This window comes from Sciurus carolinensis, chromosome 1, assembly GCF_902686445.1.
Source record: "Sciurus carolinensis chromosome 1, mSciCar1.2, whole genome shotgun sequence".
Taxonomy (NCBI): Eukaryota; Metazoa; Chordata; class Mammalia; order Rodentia; family Sciuridae; genus Sciurus; species Sciurus carolinensis.
The window spans coordinates 50,601,947-50,616,670 of NC_062213.1; the positions used below are offsets into that span (position 1 = coordinate 50,601,947).

General features: G+C 33.2%; 2 protein-coding genes across 6 annotated transcripts in view; one reads left to right on the forward strand and one right to left on the reverse strand.

The window, feature by feature from the left end:
- Positions 1-10,596, forward strand: part of Rmdn1 (regulator of microtubule dynamics 1) — a 33,744-nt gene extending 23,148 nt beyond the window's left edge. The window contains exons 6-11 of one of the 4 annotated variants that reach the window (XR_007107783.1): positions 1,953-2,008; positions 3,590-3,677; positions 5,239-5,269; positions 5,841-5,880; positions 9,943-10,037; positions 10,496-10,596. Coding sequence is in view for 3 of the 4 variants with exons in the window: in XM_047545750.1 (XP_047401706.1) it covers positions 1,953-2,008; positions 3,590-3,677; positions 5,239-5,269; positions 9,904-10,037; positions 10,496-10,534 (348 nt within the window). In the remaining variant the exon portion in view is untranslated. Of the gene's footprint in view, positions 1-1,952; positions 2,009-3,589; positions 3,678-5,238; positions 5,270-5,840; positions 5,881-9,903; positions 10,038-10,495 lie in introns of those variants that run through there. The other 3 variants (XM_047545756.1, XM_047545765.1, XM_047545750.1) reach the window with 3 other exon arrangements.
- Positions 9,794-14,724, reverse strand: part of Wwp1 (WW domain containing E3 ubiquitin protein ligase 1) — a 117,248-nt gene continuing 112,317 nt past the window's right edge. For both annotated transcript variants that reach the window (XM_047545730.1, XM_047545722.1), the window contains exon 25: positions 9,794-14,655. In XM_047545730.1, the coding sequence (XP_047401686.1) occupies positions 14,499-14,655 (157 nt within the window). In that variant the 3' untranslated portion in view covers positions 9,794-14,498. The remainder of the gene's footprint in view (positions 14,656-14,724) is intronic.

Genomic DNA, 14,724 nt, shown 5'->3' on the forward strand with positions numbered 1-14,724 from the left:
AGTTGTGGTTCTTTTGTCCCAGATTTTCACGTAGCTGGGATAACATGCATGTACTACTGTTGCATAATACTTTTAACTTTAAAAAAATGAAAAAGTAGTGAAGGGGTTGTGGGTTGTAGCTCAGAGGTAGACCACTTAACCTAGCATGTGCAAGTTAAGCAGGCCTCAGGAAAAAATTGACTTGATTGTTTTGAGGCTTCATTAATGGTTTCTCTTCTGTGCTGTTATAAGTTGTGGGTTCAATCCCCAGCACTGGGGAAAAAAAAAAAACAGGTGTGGCTTAAAAAGAAAAACAGGGAAAGGTAAAGATAAAAAAAAGCTAATGTTTGGTATAAACTTTCGTTTATATGTTTAAAAGCATTAAAAAGACACTATTTAGTATTCACACATGAAAATGATTGTTTATACTACTATTTTGGATTCCATTATTACATCTAAAATAGCAAAGAAGTAACATTTTTGGATTGTTTTTGAAAAACATTTATGGTAGGAAAGATTGTAAAATGATTTCTTGAAAATGGCCCCTCTTAACACCTTCCATAAGAGAATTAAATCCTAATGCCACAAGACATGCATTGTATGTGCTTATTTTTCTCTCAGGCTTCTAGAATGATATTAGAAAAATGGAAAAAATTCTCATATAATTTTTTGTTTTAAGCCTTAATTTTCTAGCAGAACTCCAATTGGGAAAGGTTCTTAGAGAATAAGTTATATATAAATCCTACAAACTAATTTTTGCTATTAATCATACCAATTGAAGAAGTAAATGTTAAGAAACTGTTGATTCTTACTCATATTATTAAAGCAAGATTTCTGCCAAGTCATTCTTGGTTTGCCTTATTTTAGCAGTTGTCTCCTCTACTACTGTATTATGAAAAGTGAAAACAGTGATGGTGTTGATAGAAGATACCACTGTACTAAACATCTCTTGTTACTGTACTTACTCATTTAATTTTCACCGCAACCCAATGAAAGATGTAAAAGATGTGTATTCTTTTTTTTGCTGTGCTATGTATCAAGCCTAGGGACTCTTACATGGTAGGCAAGGAATGACTCTTCTCTGAACTATACCTACCCAGCCAGTTTATTTTTTGTGAAAGAAAAAACCCAGCCACAGCAAGAATATAGAACTTACTGACATCAGTCAGTTAGGGGTCATGGAGCTGTGATTTGAACCTTAGCAGTTTGACTCTAGAAACTCTGCTCTTAACCACTATAATTATTTGAAATTGTGTGTCTCACACGTTACCAAACTGAAAATGAAAATGTAGGTTTATAAAAAAACATAAACTAAGAAGTCTTAATTTTTAAAAAAGCCTTTATTTTTAAATTAAGTTCAATATTAATCTGTGAGGTTTTTTTAAGTTATTCTCTAGTTTGTGCTTTACACTAATTTATGCTGTAAATAGACATTAGGAAGATTTTATCAATACATTGTTAATATACATAATTATTCTGTTAATATATTTTATGAATAAATGATATTTATTTTTCTTCAAGGGAAGATAAACTCTGCATATAGGAATTGACTTTCCAAAATTATGTACTTTCAGTTTTTCTTTTTGAAAGAAAGCTTTTTATTCAATATTAATTTAGGATTTGCTATAAAAGGACATCTTTATTATTTTTTTTTTAATCTGGAAGAGGAAAAACATTGAGAGCTTTAGATTATTACTGTTTTTTAGAATTAGATTAACTTGTATATTTTGTGGATTTTCTCAGATCCTACTCTCAGCTTATGAACCTTATAAAATAGTAAACCATAGTACAAGTCATTAATAGTATATTAGAACAAATTTTAATCATTTAAAGAATGAGGAGGGAGAAAGTGACTCATAGAAGAATTAAAATACAGGGTTGCAATTTTTTTTTTTTTTAATCATGGCTTCTTCAGTAAAGTGCTTATTGGTCTTTAGAAAATAGTTATGATTGATTTTCTCATTTCTTGATAGAAAGCAATTGAACTGAATCCTAAAGATGCTACCTCAATTCACCTGATGGGTATTTGGTAAGAAAACTTCTTTAATGTTTCAGTGCTATTTACTATTATTGTATTTCATTTTTAATATATATGAAAGCAAGATAAAAAATTTTAAAATACTATTCATCAGAGTTCAGAGTATTAAGTTCAAGTATTGTTAAAACATACTAAATTTGATTGTTGTCATATTATTCAGGTCACTTAGAAACATGTACTTAGACTAAAATGATCTTAAAACTTTTTGTAGACCTTTAAATTCCCTTTCTTGGGAAAGAATATTCTTGGGAAATTCACTATGCTAAGTGATGATTGAATTAATCTTAATTACACTGATATAGTAGGATACCTCAAGAAGGTCTTTGCATCTTCAAGGTCTGTTAAATATAGTCTTGATTAATCTGGGAAATACTATAATCTTTCCATTTCAGTGTGATCTTGTGTCAGATATGGGTCTTCATTCACTCATATGAGGGTATACCAATGTGTTAAATATTGGCTGGCTCAAGAGTCTGCAGATGACAGGTTAGCCACTGTTTCCTTTGGATATAGTCTGCAGAGTTAAATATTTTTATTATCAACTTAAAGGGTAGAACTGGAGATGTTGCTCAGTGGTAGAGTGCTTGCCTGGCATGCATGAAGCCCTAGGTTTGATTCTCAACATGGGGGGAAAATTTCTTTAAAAGGGATAACAATGTCAATAGTCCTGTATCAGACTCTTCTAAAATAAAATATTTTCCAGGATAAAGGATATAGTAATCTACCAAGGATTAATGATAGAGGTGCACTCACTTAGTAATCAAACATGAGATATAGTCTCTGCCTCAAGGAGTTTGGATCTTAATCAGAGATCTAAAACTTTTTTTTTCTCCTGCTTCTATCAGAATGTTGTAAATGTCAGTCATTTGCTTCACCCCTTTAAAAATGGATTTAAATTATTGATTGTTATTGCTGTTCATGCATATCATATTTTGTCATTTTTCTTTGATAAGTTTTTTAACTTCTCTGAATTTTTCTTTTGTTAAAAGGAGTAACAATCCTGTCTCAGTTGTTACAGAGAATAGATGAGAGAGGTAATCATTTAGCCCAGTACCTGGTACAAAGTGAATACTCAGTGGTAGTGATATATTACATCATCATTTACTTATAATATTGCTTTCTTTTTATATTTAATTACAAAATTTACACTAATGATCAAGTCAATAAATTTAGTATGATTAGTAACCAACTAGATATCATGTAAAATATAAAATATTTGAGGTATAATAATTCCTTTCATAATATCTATTAAGGTGTTTAGGGGCTAGAGTTGTGACTCAGTGGTAGAGCACTTGCCTAGCACATGTGAGGCACTGGGTTTGATCCTCAGCACCATATAAAAATAAATAAATAGGGCTGGGGAGATAGCTCAGTCGGTTGAGTGCTTGCCTTGCATGCACAAGGCCCTGGGTTTGATCCCCAGCACTGCAAAAAAAAAAAAATCATCTTAAAAATAAATAAATAAAGGTATTGTGTCCATCTATAACTAAAAAGTTTTTAAAAAGATGTTTAGTTTTCTTTTATTAAAAAAAGTACAATTGGAATGTATAATGCTATTTTATTTCCCTATAGGTGCTATACATTTGCTGAAATGCCTTGGTATCAGAGAAGAATTGCTAAAATGCTGTTTGCAACTCCTCCTACTTCCACCTATGAGGAGGTAGTGTGATGTCCTTTGTTAAGTTAGTACCTATTTCTTAACTACAGCACCATGCTGGTACTCAGCACATTCTGCAGTGTCCACACATATGGAGCTCTTATTCAGTGAGGGACTTGATCAAGTTTCTAAAGGCTTATACTTATTATCCATGACTGGTGAGTGCTTTTTTTCCCCCTTTTAGGTGAGTTACTGATAATTCTGGTATATCATCAACTAAAAAAGCTCATTGCCAAAATCTACCTTCGTTTTCTATTTGAAATCTATACCATATAAAAGTCAAAAAATAGAAGAAATACAGCAGCTATTACCCAGCATGTATTCTGTACAACAGAGTCATTTAGGAAAATAAAGTTCAAGTTTGAATTGATAAGAATAATTATAACTTTATATAAAAGAGTAGGAAAGACTCATTATTTTCAAGACCTTATGCTTTTCCTATTAAAATGTGAAAGGGATTACTAGGTAAACATCTTTCTTTTTTTGTTTTTGTTTGGTGCTGGGGATTGAACCTAGGACCTTGTGCGTGATAAGCAGGTACTCTACCACTGAACTACATACACTCTCATCCCTGGGAATTAATTAAAACATTCAGAGTATGAGGAAATAGGCAGTTGGAAAGTTCTTTAAGTACTTGTATCATAACAAGGAATTTTTTGTTGTATTTTTGTTTTATTTGTACTCTTGGAAAGCTGTAGTATAGAATTCGTTGTAAAGAATATTTAAATGTATAGCTAAATACAACTGGGAAATATTGTTACTAAAAAGAATACGTCCTTAGGAAAAAATGTGTACAGTTAGCGCTACTATAACAAATTTGTTATGTTTCTAAGAAACAAAATGTCATTAGATAGTGCATTATAGATTTTTTTGTCTTCATTATTTTTATTTTTTTGAGACTTGGTCTCACTGTGATGCTCAGGCTGGCCTTAAAATTGAGATCCTCCTGCCTCAGCCTCCTGAAGCATATACTATGTGCTTGCCTTAAATAATGCACTGTAGAAATAGTAGTTGAAGTGGACAAAAGAATTAGCAGAGAATTTCAGATTCACAGTGGACTTCTAAAAAAGTCACTGGTATGAGAGCTGAGTGTGGCTCAATGATAAACATCTGCCTAGCACAAGTAAGACCCTAGGTTTGTTCCCTAGCACCATAGAAACAAAAATAAAACAAACCAATTACACTGGTGAAACCTATATATTGCTCAGTATGTTCAGCTTTTGATTTTGTCTGGTTTTTACTAGATGTCACTGTTAGTACTGCTGGGGTCAAAAAGCCAAATAACAATGATAATTTTCTTCTGTGCATGATAATTTGGTCTAAATTCTCAAGAGCAACCAGATTATTACTAGACATGGTCCACATATTCTATTGTCTGATGATTTAATAGTGTCATGTCAATTTGTTTATTTAATCTCACTGTTGAAGAATAAGACTGTTATTTTAAGAATTTACTTCCTGACATATTCAATATAGAAATAGATTGTTAAGAAAATGCTTTTTAAAAATATTCAGTTTACTTTAATCCATTTTCTGTTTTTTTGGACTTTTGTATTTTCATCAGGCCTTGGGCTACTTTCACAGGGCAGAACAAGGTAACATTTTTTATTTCACATATTCCTATAATTAAAATTGTATGAATGCTGAAATATAATAGGAATTTTTAAAAGAATGATAATTTATTCTGTTATACTATTTTTGCACAAAGTGTAAAGTCTGTTTTTTTTTTTGTTTTTGTTTTTTACTGTGGATTGAAATCAGAGACACTTAAGCACTGATCCCTCTTCCCAACCTGTTTTATTTTTTATTTTGAGAGGGTCTCACTATGTTGCCCAGGCTAGCCTTGAATTTACAAAATCCTGTTGCCTCAGCTGAAGTCACTGGATTACAGGCAACATTGTGTCTAGCCCTATTTCTTTTTTATTTTTTCACTTTTGAGATATCGTCTTAACTAAAGTGCTGCGGTTGGTCTATAATTTGTGATTCTGCTGTCTCAGTTCCCTGAATATCTGGGATTACAGGTGTGTGCTACAACACCTGGCTAAATTTTGAAGTCTTTAGTCTTTACTTAATGAAGCTCACCTGAAAAACAAAAATGCCACTACTGGGAGGGAAACAGAAAGCTCCGTAAAACTAACTGCTACCTTCCAAACCTACTGTCCACAGTGGTTTCTGAGGTTGCTTCCTGACCTAAAAGAACTCCAGGGTAAGTTTTGAAACTAACCCATTTTCAAGAGCCAACTGACTTGGAGTTGTCTTGGGGGGACAGGTGGGGAATAGGTTACTGATGTCTCACCTGAATAGCTTTTATTTTTATAAGCTACTGCTAGGTATTTTGTTGAGCCTTTTTTTTTTTTTTTTTTTTTTTTTCATGTGTATTTTTGTAAGCATTTTGCAAAGTGGTGTTATCTGTGCAAGAAAAAAAATTGATGGGCAATTTCTGTTACAAGGATCTGATTTCATTTTGAAAGACAGGTTTATCTGAAATTTTTGTATTTTGGTTATGATTACTAGTTGCCTGATTTTAAGCTGTTGCCTTCTGGGACATCTAATAAAAGATTTCTCAAATGAAAAAAATGCCACTACTAAATTTAGAGCAATAATTCAGGAATGGTTCTTAATGTAATTCAGCTTTCCTTTTGAGAGGATGCCTTTACAGGTTGACTACCTTATTTGATATTATACAGTTAAGTTAAATAAACACACTTAAATAAACCAGGCTGATTTTTGTTGTGTTGCAGAATATTATCTTCTTTGTGAAAAGTGTTTCTTGTTTTCTTGTTTTAAAAGTGACTAGCCTTACTGCTACCAGCTAATCCTGCAAATTTATCCTTTTTAATATAAGTAACATGAAAGTAAGGGCCATAAGTGTAAGTTGACAAATATACTATAAAAAGCAATGGAAATATGTTTGTATAAAGTTTGATCAGAAGATTCAGAAAACAGTGTTTATTAAATTTGAGATTCTACACATATGTACTCATTCAAATGTTTTCATGGTTATAGGTTTTTAAAAAACATTTTCTAAAAATTACATTTGAATATTATCTCTTCATATTTTTTTCTTTTGAAAATAATCAGGCAAGAAGATAATTTTGAATTTTTCAAAAGTTTATTTAAGCAAATTTTAAACCAATAATTAAGCAGTATAATAAGTTTTGCAAGTTTGGATTCCTGTACACTGATAATGCTTCTCTTCTTCAAACTGAAAAGTTATCAAATAATCAAGTGAACAATGTCAGTATCTTATCACAAATCAAGATTTTAACTCTTCAAAATGTTTGCAAGTGAAAAATAACAAAGCACAATTGCAGAATTATTCATTAACTAGTCTGTATGAAAATTGCCAACACTATTTTTCAAAGTCAATGAACCAGAAAGAGTGAATGACACTATCAATGATATCAGTAAGTGTAATAAGGGCATGAAGGGGCTGGGGATAGAGCTCATTTGGTAGAGTGCTTGCTTTGCATGCACAAGGCCCTGGGTTCAATTCCTGGCATCACCAAAAAAAAAAAAAAAAAGACACGAGAGCATATAGGGTCGATACTAATCAAATAGATCACTAGCTAAAGTTTTCATTGCAGATTAAAGAATGTACAGTTAGTAACAAAATTTGGTTAATAATTGACATAACAGCCCTGGAAGAGAATTGATTAAAAACACATTTTGCCCCAGAATGTTCCAAAAACAAAATATTTAAATTAAGGTCATCAAACAAACTGCTACAGAAATATTGTATAAATTTTCAGTGACAACCTTTCAGTTACAACCTTTCAGAAAAATCTGAAATTAAGTAATACAATATTTTATTCTTAGAAAAGCTCTTGAATGTAAAGTTTTGCCTGTAGGTATGAATTCAACAGCAAATGATGTTACCAAAATGAAAAATCTATTCAATTCCAAGCTGTTACAGTTCCAACAACTGTTGACTATACAAAGAAAAGGGATCAGAATAGTATTCTTTTGTCCCATACCTCATTTTATTGTCTAATCAAAGGAAAAGCTTTGACTGGGTTCAGGGGCAGGCATACCTGTAGGGAAGCTAAGGCAGAAGGACTGTAAGTTGTATGCCTGCCTGGACTATTAAGCGAGACACCTCAGCAACCTAGTGAGACTCTGTCTCAAAATAAATAAAAAAGGACTGTGAATGTATCCAGTGGTAAAGCATCCATGGGTTCAATCCCCAGTACCAGAAAACAGAAAATAATAAAATAAAAAATATGAGGCCAGGATTATCAGATAACCTGTTAAATTTGAATAATTCATACATTCTGATTTATTGTTACTGCCTTTCATTGACATCCTCTATAATCATACTACTTTACATGCCATGAATATGAATCTAGAAATGAAATATTCTCAAAGGAATTTAAAAGTATAATTACAAAGTAAAAATTGAACCTTAGAGACCTAAAGGTTGGAGGTCCTGAGAAAAACGTGGTCCTGCCTTTAGTGGTATTAAAGTAATCCATGTTTGCTCCAGATATCCTCCAGGTTTTATCTAGGCATCCTTTCTTGTGGCCCAAATCTGGTTCAGAAGCTCTTCTATGCACTTAGTATCTTTTTCATCTCCTGTCATGGTCATTATTACTCCAGACTATGAATATTTATTTATGTGTATTAGACTGTAAATTCAGGGAAGATGGGAATTTTGTCTTTGTGGCTTACAATTGTGTCCTCATTGCCTAACAATGTTTGGCAAACTTGCTGTATGACTGAGCAAATAGATGAATGAATTAATTAATGTTCTTAATCCTGTGGAAATCTAAGTATACCAACATGTCATGATACAAATGTTTAAATCAAAAAGTTAAAGTTTTTAGTTTTTAAGCCAGTTAGTTGAATCATAAATTGTATCCAGGAAAAAATACCCTATTTCTTTTTGGTGCTGGAGGCTGAATCCAGGACCTCGCACATATTCTACCACCAAGCTACATCTCCAGTCCCCTATGCTTTGAATATAAAGGGTCTCAGATTGGTAGGCAGAAACTGTCAAGAATTAATGAAGTAAATGAAAAGATACTTTCATGCTTTCATTCACAGGTTTTAGAAAAAAATCTTTGGCACATAATTGTATGTATTTATGGAGAAGAGTGATAATTCAGTACACACAAAATATGTAATGATCAAATCTGTGTAATTAGTCTCTATCTCCTGGAATGTTACTTCTTGGTGGGAAGCTTTGAGCTCTTTTATAGTTCTTCATAAAATAAATAATAAGTTGTTATAAACTATAGTCACCCTATGGTGCATTAGATCTTAGACTTTCCTCCTGTGTTTTTCTCTTCCTTGTCTATACTTCTTCCATCCGTTCTCCTGCTTCCCCTTCCTAAACTTAGTGACTGCTATTCTGCTCTCCCATTCATAGGCTTTTTGTTTATGCTTTTTCCCTTCAGCCAAAAATGTATTCCACTTTTTCTGTTAAAATCCTATTCATCCTCCAATGAAGGATTAGAACTAGTTACTTTTGTCCTTTGGTTTTCTATAGCATTTTGAAATCTTTATCTGGTAAAGCATTTCTTCATTCTTACATAATGTGTTCATAGTTCACCTTTTCATTATAAATTCCAAAAGAACAGAAACTTTCTATCTCTATGGCTAAGTATAGCTAACAATTAGGAAAGGCTGATCAAATTTGCATATCATGATTTCATTCACTGTTTATTATATGTCCTAAACATTATTTTCTAGGTACTGTTCTAAGCACTTGGGTATAGTAGGGATTAAAGAAAATTAGTGGCATACACCTGTAATTCCAGCAGTTTGGGAGGTTGAGGCAGGAAGATCCTGAGTTCAAAGCCAGTCTCAGCAAAAGTGAGGCGCTAAGCAACTCAACGAGACCCTGTCTCTAAAAAAATACAAAATAGGGATGTGGCTTAGTGTTCAAATGCCCTTGAGTTCAATCCCCAGTAACCCCCCTCCAAAAAACAGAAAATTGCTGTTATTACATGTCAGATGCTTCAGCTTCTCATCTGTAAAATGGAGATACCTACTTTATAAAGTTGTTGTGAAAATGAGAAATGTGTGCAGAGTAGCACCTAGCACATAGTAGACTCTCAATAAATGCTGATTATTTTACAGATACTTGAGATAGGAACAAGAGAATACTAGTCTAATCACTTATTGACCATACAATTTTATTAATCAGACCAAAAAATTAAACATTTTAAAATGAAAGCAACATTCTTCTTTTGACCTAAGTTTATTTTTCCATCTTACATAACAGTGGATCCGAACTTCTACAGCAAAAACTTGCTTCTTTTAGGAAAGACATACTTGAAGTTAAAGAACAAAAAGCTTGCTGCTTTCTGGCTGATGAAAGCCAGGGACTATCCAGCACACACAGAAGAAGATAAACAGGTAAAACATCTCTAAAATTGTAGTAAGGTCCATAGGTTTTCATTGAGGCACTGTTAAATAAGGGTGAATTAAGAACTTTAAAGGTTAACTGTCTAAATGCAAACATTGTTTGAAAACATAATAGTGTTCATTTCAAATGTGAATTTATTTACAATATGTTCATTTCTAAATAGGAACTATTTAGGTACTATCACCAAGTAAATGTTAGGAGTTGCTTGCTACAATAAAGAATTACGGTCTTTGACATACAGATCAAATACAATTACAACACAAAAGTCTAGGAATATATGCTAAAGTGAAAGAATTTTGTTGAGTTTTATCCAGTCATTCCTGTCAAGGAATTTTATTCTTAAAATCATCTATCTCAGTTTTTGGAAACAAGTCTACTTTATAAACTTAAATTTCAGAGTTAATTTTTAAGCTGTACTGTTTATTTATAATGTGTTTTTCCATTCTAGATACAGACAGAAGCTGCTCAGTTGCTTACAGGTTTGTGAAAAGAAATGAGACTTTTCAGAGAAGAAAATACATGAAATAATAAACTTTGCCTTTTCAAAGATAATATGTTAATCATAACTTTTATGGCTTTTTCTCAGTTCTTTTAATGTCGTGACCATTTAACAGAATAAATATAGAAAATTCTAGGTTTCTTCACAAATAGCAAGGTAAAAGTAGTAATTTCCCTATTGTCCTAAAAGTGGTAGCAATAAATTTCCATGGCCCACAGATTATTTTGTATCTTAGGACATCAACAATGTAAAGTGGTATATGGGATTTCTAAACACCAGGATGAGAGGGTATCAAGAAGAGTTTTGTGAAAGAGGTAGCATTTGAAGGAGTGGATTTTCAAGTTGTATTTGATTCAAAGTTGAGATCTTGCAGAGAAGGTGCAGCAAGTCAAGTGATGAGGATGTTGAGGGTTCTTGGTTTAAGGTAGTTAAGTGGTGTATCTTGGTGCCAACCTGTGTAATAGCCATATTCATATTTTCTCAAATGTCCTGTCCTTTAAAAATGCTTCTGAAAAATGTTTTGTACTTTTTAAAACCAGTACCAGAGGCCATACATTGCATTTGATTAATTGCTTTTATTCTAGAACATTTCCCCTACCTTTTTCTTCTCACAATATTGACTTTTTGGAGAAGCCAGTGCATTTCTTGCCAATATTGGCTCAAATAGATTGGCCTAATTGACCCCACTTTGAGAATCACTGTTAAGCCTGTCTTCAGGGAGTCTACTTAAGTATATATATTTTTTCAGTCATTACCCGATGTTTATATTTATCATTTCAATTTTTAATTTTTTATTTTCTAAGCTCTTTTCATTTGTCTTCCATATCCCTTATATTTTGATTTCTTTAGCTACTTTATAGTTTTCTTCATTGTTGAGATGCTCTTATATTTTTTTTCAGTTTTTCCCAATTTTCAGCAGCCATTTCACATCTTCATGTTTGTCCAGTTCTGAGTCTTTAAATTTGGATTTTTTCCATATCTGCAACTTAATTCATGTTAGCATATTGTTATAGAATTTTTCTCCCCCACCCCCATGTTCCTTTTTTATTTCCCCAGAGCTGGGAATCTAATCCAGGTCCTCATACTTGCTAAGTAGGTACTCTACCAGGGCTACACCCCCATGACCCTTTTTTTTTTTTCCCCTTTTTTCCCCATTTTTCAATTTTCTCATTAGTGACTTTGGATCTATTTTTCTAGGTTGTGTGTGTGTGTGTGTGTGTGTATGTATATATATATATATATATATATGTATTTATTAATAGCAATCAATACTAGGAATTTAGGGGTTTGGTTTAGTATAACTTGGCTGAAAGTGAAGCTAGTGATAGAGCATTATTTAGCATGCACAAGGCCCTGGGTCAGTACCCCAGCACACAGACACACACACACACACACACGCACACGCCTGCAGTAAGTTGTTTTTGTGAAATGAGGCATCTGTATCTTTAATAAAGCCTTTTATGGATGGGAGTGTATGTATTCTAATACTTGAAAGAGCATTTTAATAAAGATTTTTACTTTGAAAGAATTAATAGATTCATAATAGTACAAAGGAATCCTATGTACCCTTCTAGTTTGCACCTGTGGTAACATCTTAAATGTCTATACCACCAAACTAAGAAACTGACAGACCTTATCTGGATTTTACATTTCAATGTTCACTTTTATGTATAGTTCAAAAATGTCATACAAATGGAATCACAGTATGGGACCTTTTGAGATTGTCCTTTATCACTCAGTGTAATTCCCCTGAGATCCATCCCAGTTCTACCTATAGTTTCTTTTCAGTGCTGACACATATTTCATGTTTTAGTTCATTTAACCATTCATTGAAGGACACTTAGGTTTTTTCAGTTTTTAGCTATTAAAAATAAAGCTATGAACATGATTAAGTTTTTATGTCAATATTTTCTCTCTGGAGTGTGGTTGCCAGGTCCTTTAAGGAGCTTTTATCTTCCTTTTTTCCATTACTAGGGAATCTTCCTTCTCTTAAGATGTGATGCCTTTCCACATTTCTGATTCTGGGTATTTTCAAAGTCTCTTCCTTTTGACCGCAGGATTCCCACTGGTTCTTTGTTTTCTCACTCAGGGTGGTGTGAGACACTCTACTTCTGAGAATAAACCCTTGGAGTCCATTACATTCTTCCTGTGCATTCTCCACTTGACTGTTTTGTATGCATTCCAAAGATGACTCTGCTAGTTTGAGAGGCTTATTTCTCCACATACTTGTCTACAGAATGTATAGTATTTTGTCTTTCAAACATGTTAAATACATTGGTGATGAGTGATAACCTCTCCTTATGGTTTTTTTCCCTTCCTTCCTTTTGAGGTCATGAGAAGAAATTTGAATTCAGAAAAATGTGGTCATGGTACTGTAAGAACCTGAGAGCTCTCACTTCTTGACCACGAAATTTTCCCAACTGAGTTTCTAATTTTGGACTAGGGACTAGCTATGAATGTTGTAGAATGACTTCTCAGATTCACTAATGTTACCTATAAATTAAGCATCTTAAAACAAAAACACCAATCTTATGTACTTGTGAGAATTAAGAAACTACTTTTTATAAAATATTCATAATGAGTATTAAGTACTTTTAAAAACTATCATCATCTGACTGTATTCTCCTTGATGGAGACTGGGGAGAGAGATTTTAGAATTTAGCACATGTTACTTTTGAACTTAAGACTATTTTCCTCAGTTGGCCTCAAGCTTGGTTTTTAAGTTCAACAGATGAAAGTGTTCTGGAACTTTTATTTTCTCATCCACATACTTCAATAGATTTGCTTTACTTCTGTAATATCTACCAGATCATCTGAGATTCAGTCATATTAAGGCTGAATTTGGCATCATTTTATTCAACATTAAGGCAGAAACCACAACTGGCCAGTAGGCCAGTGTTGGGCCTCATTTCAGATGATGATCTAATAATCTGAGTAGAACACCCACAGAACTTTCCAAGAACCATCTCTCTTCAAATGATAGCTCAAGATCCTCAAAAGGGACATGACCTTGGCAAACGTTTCACATGCAGGGAAGCACATTAGGTAGAGCTTCCTATTCCATATCTACAGTTATTTCTTTCAGGATGCAACTTAACAGTTGAAGTCATTTTTAGCAGAGGTAAACTTACCTGGCAATATTGTTGACATATCACCATCCTAACTAATTTCAGGGTAAGAAGAGTTAGGTGAATAATTTAAGTCAATAGGGGAAAAGGTTGACATTTGACTTTGAGCTGCTTAGGAAGTACAGAAAAAGCACAAAACACTGGTAGCTTCTTTTTTGGAGACAGCTGACTTAATTGTTGAGATTGTGCTGGATCTGTGACCCATTTCTGGGCTCAGTTTATTAGTGGTGGAGGGAAGTAGCAATGTGAGATGGTCTCTAAGCCTCCCTCTTGTCTCCCATTGCCTCATGAGTTGTGTTCCGGCACAAGGAGCTTTATACTTATTTCCTTGTGGTTGGTCCAGCTCAGAATAGATGAGGTGAGAGATGTGGGCCACATTTCTGTGGGGTTTTGTTGTTGTTGTTCCTTTTTTAGTTTTTTTTGTTGTTTGTTTGTTTTTTATGACTGCCACCAAGTAGACAGATCAAGACAGCTTTGTTTGTAGATCAGGCCCTAAAGGTCCTTCTGAGGTCTCCAGAGTAGTCTTACCCAGTAAGCTGGTTTGGTCTCTGTAGCCTTACCTGTTGTATGATAAATTTTTACTACAGGGGAGTGTCATTCTGAAGCTAGCTGACTGCCACCTTCTTCAGTCAAATCTAAATTATATTCTTAAATATCACTGTTAAATGATAATAACTACTTAGCCAGTTCATGTGGCAGTGGTACCATTTGTGTGTCTATCTGGAATGATTTAATAATAGTCCCTTTGAGGACTGGTCACCCTCTATTTCATAGCTTATCATATATATTAAGATCTTTTTGTGATTCTTTAGATTTGAAAATAACTAGCATGTTTTGTGATTAGGATTTGGAAATGAGTCTTCAACTAAGTGAATCACTGCCATTGTTTCATCTCTACGATGAATTCCTGAATAAAAATACAGAATACAACTAATATATAGAACAATAAAATTTTGGCTTGATGGATCCAAGCGATTAAAACAAGAACTAGTGTTTATGGAGGTTAGAGTGTATACTACTAGTGTTTTCCATATGCACTTGTGGAATATT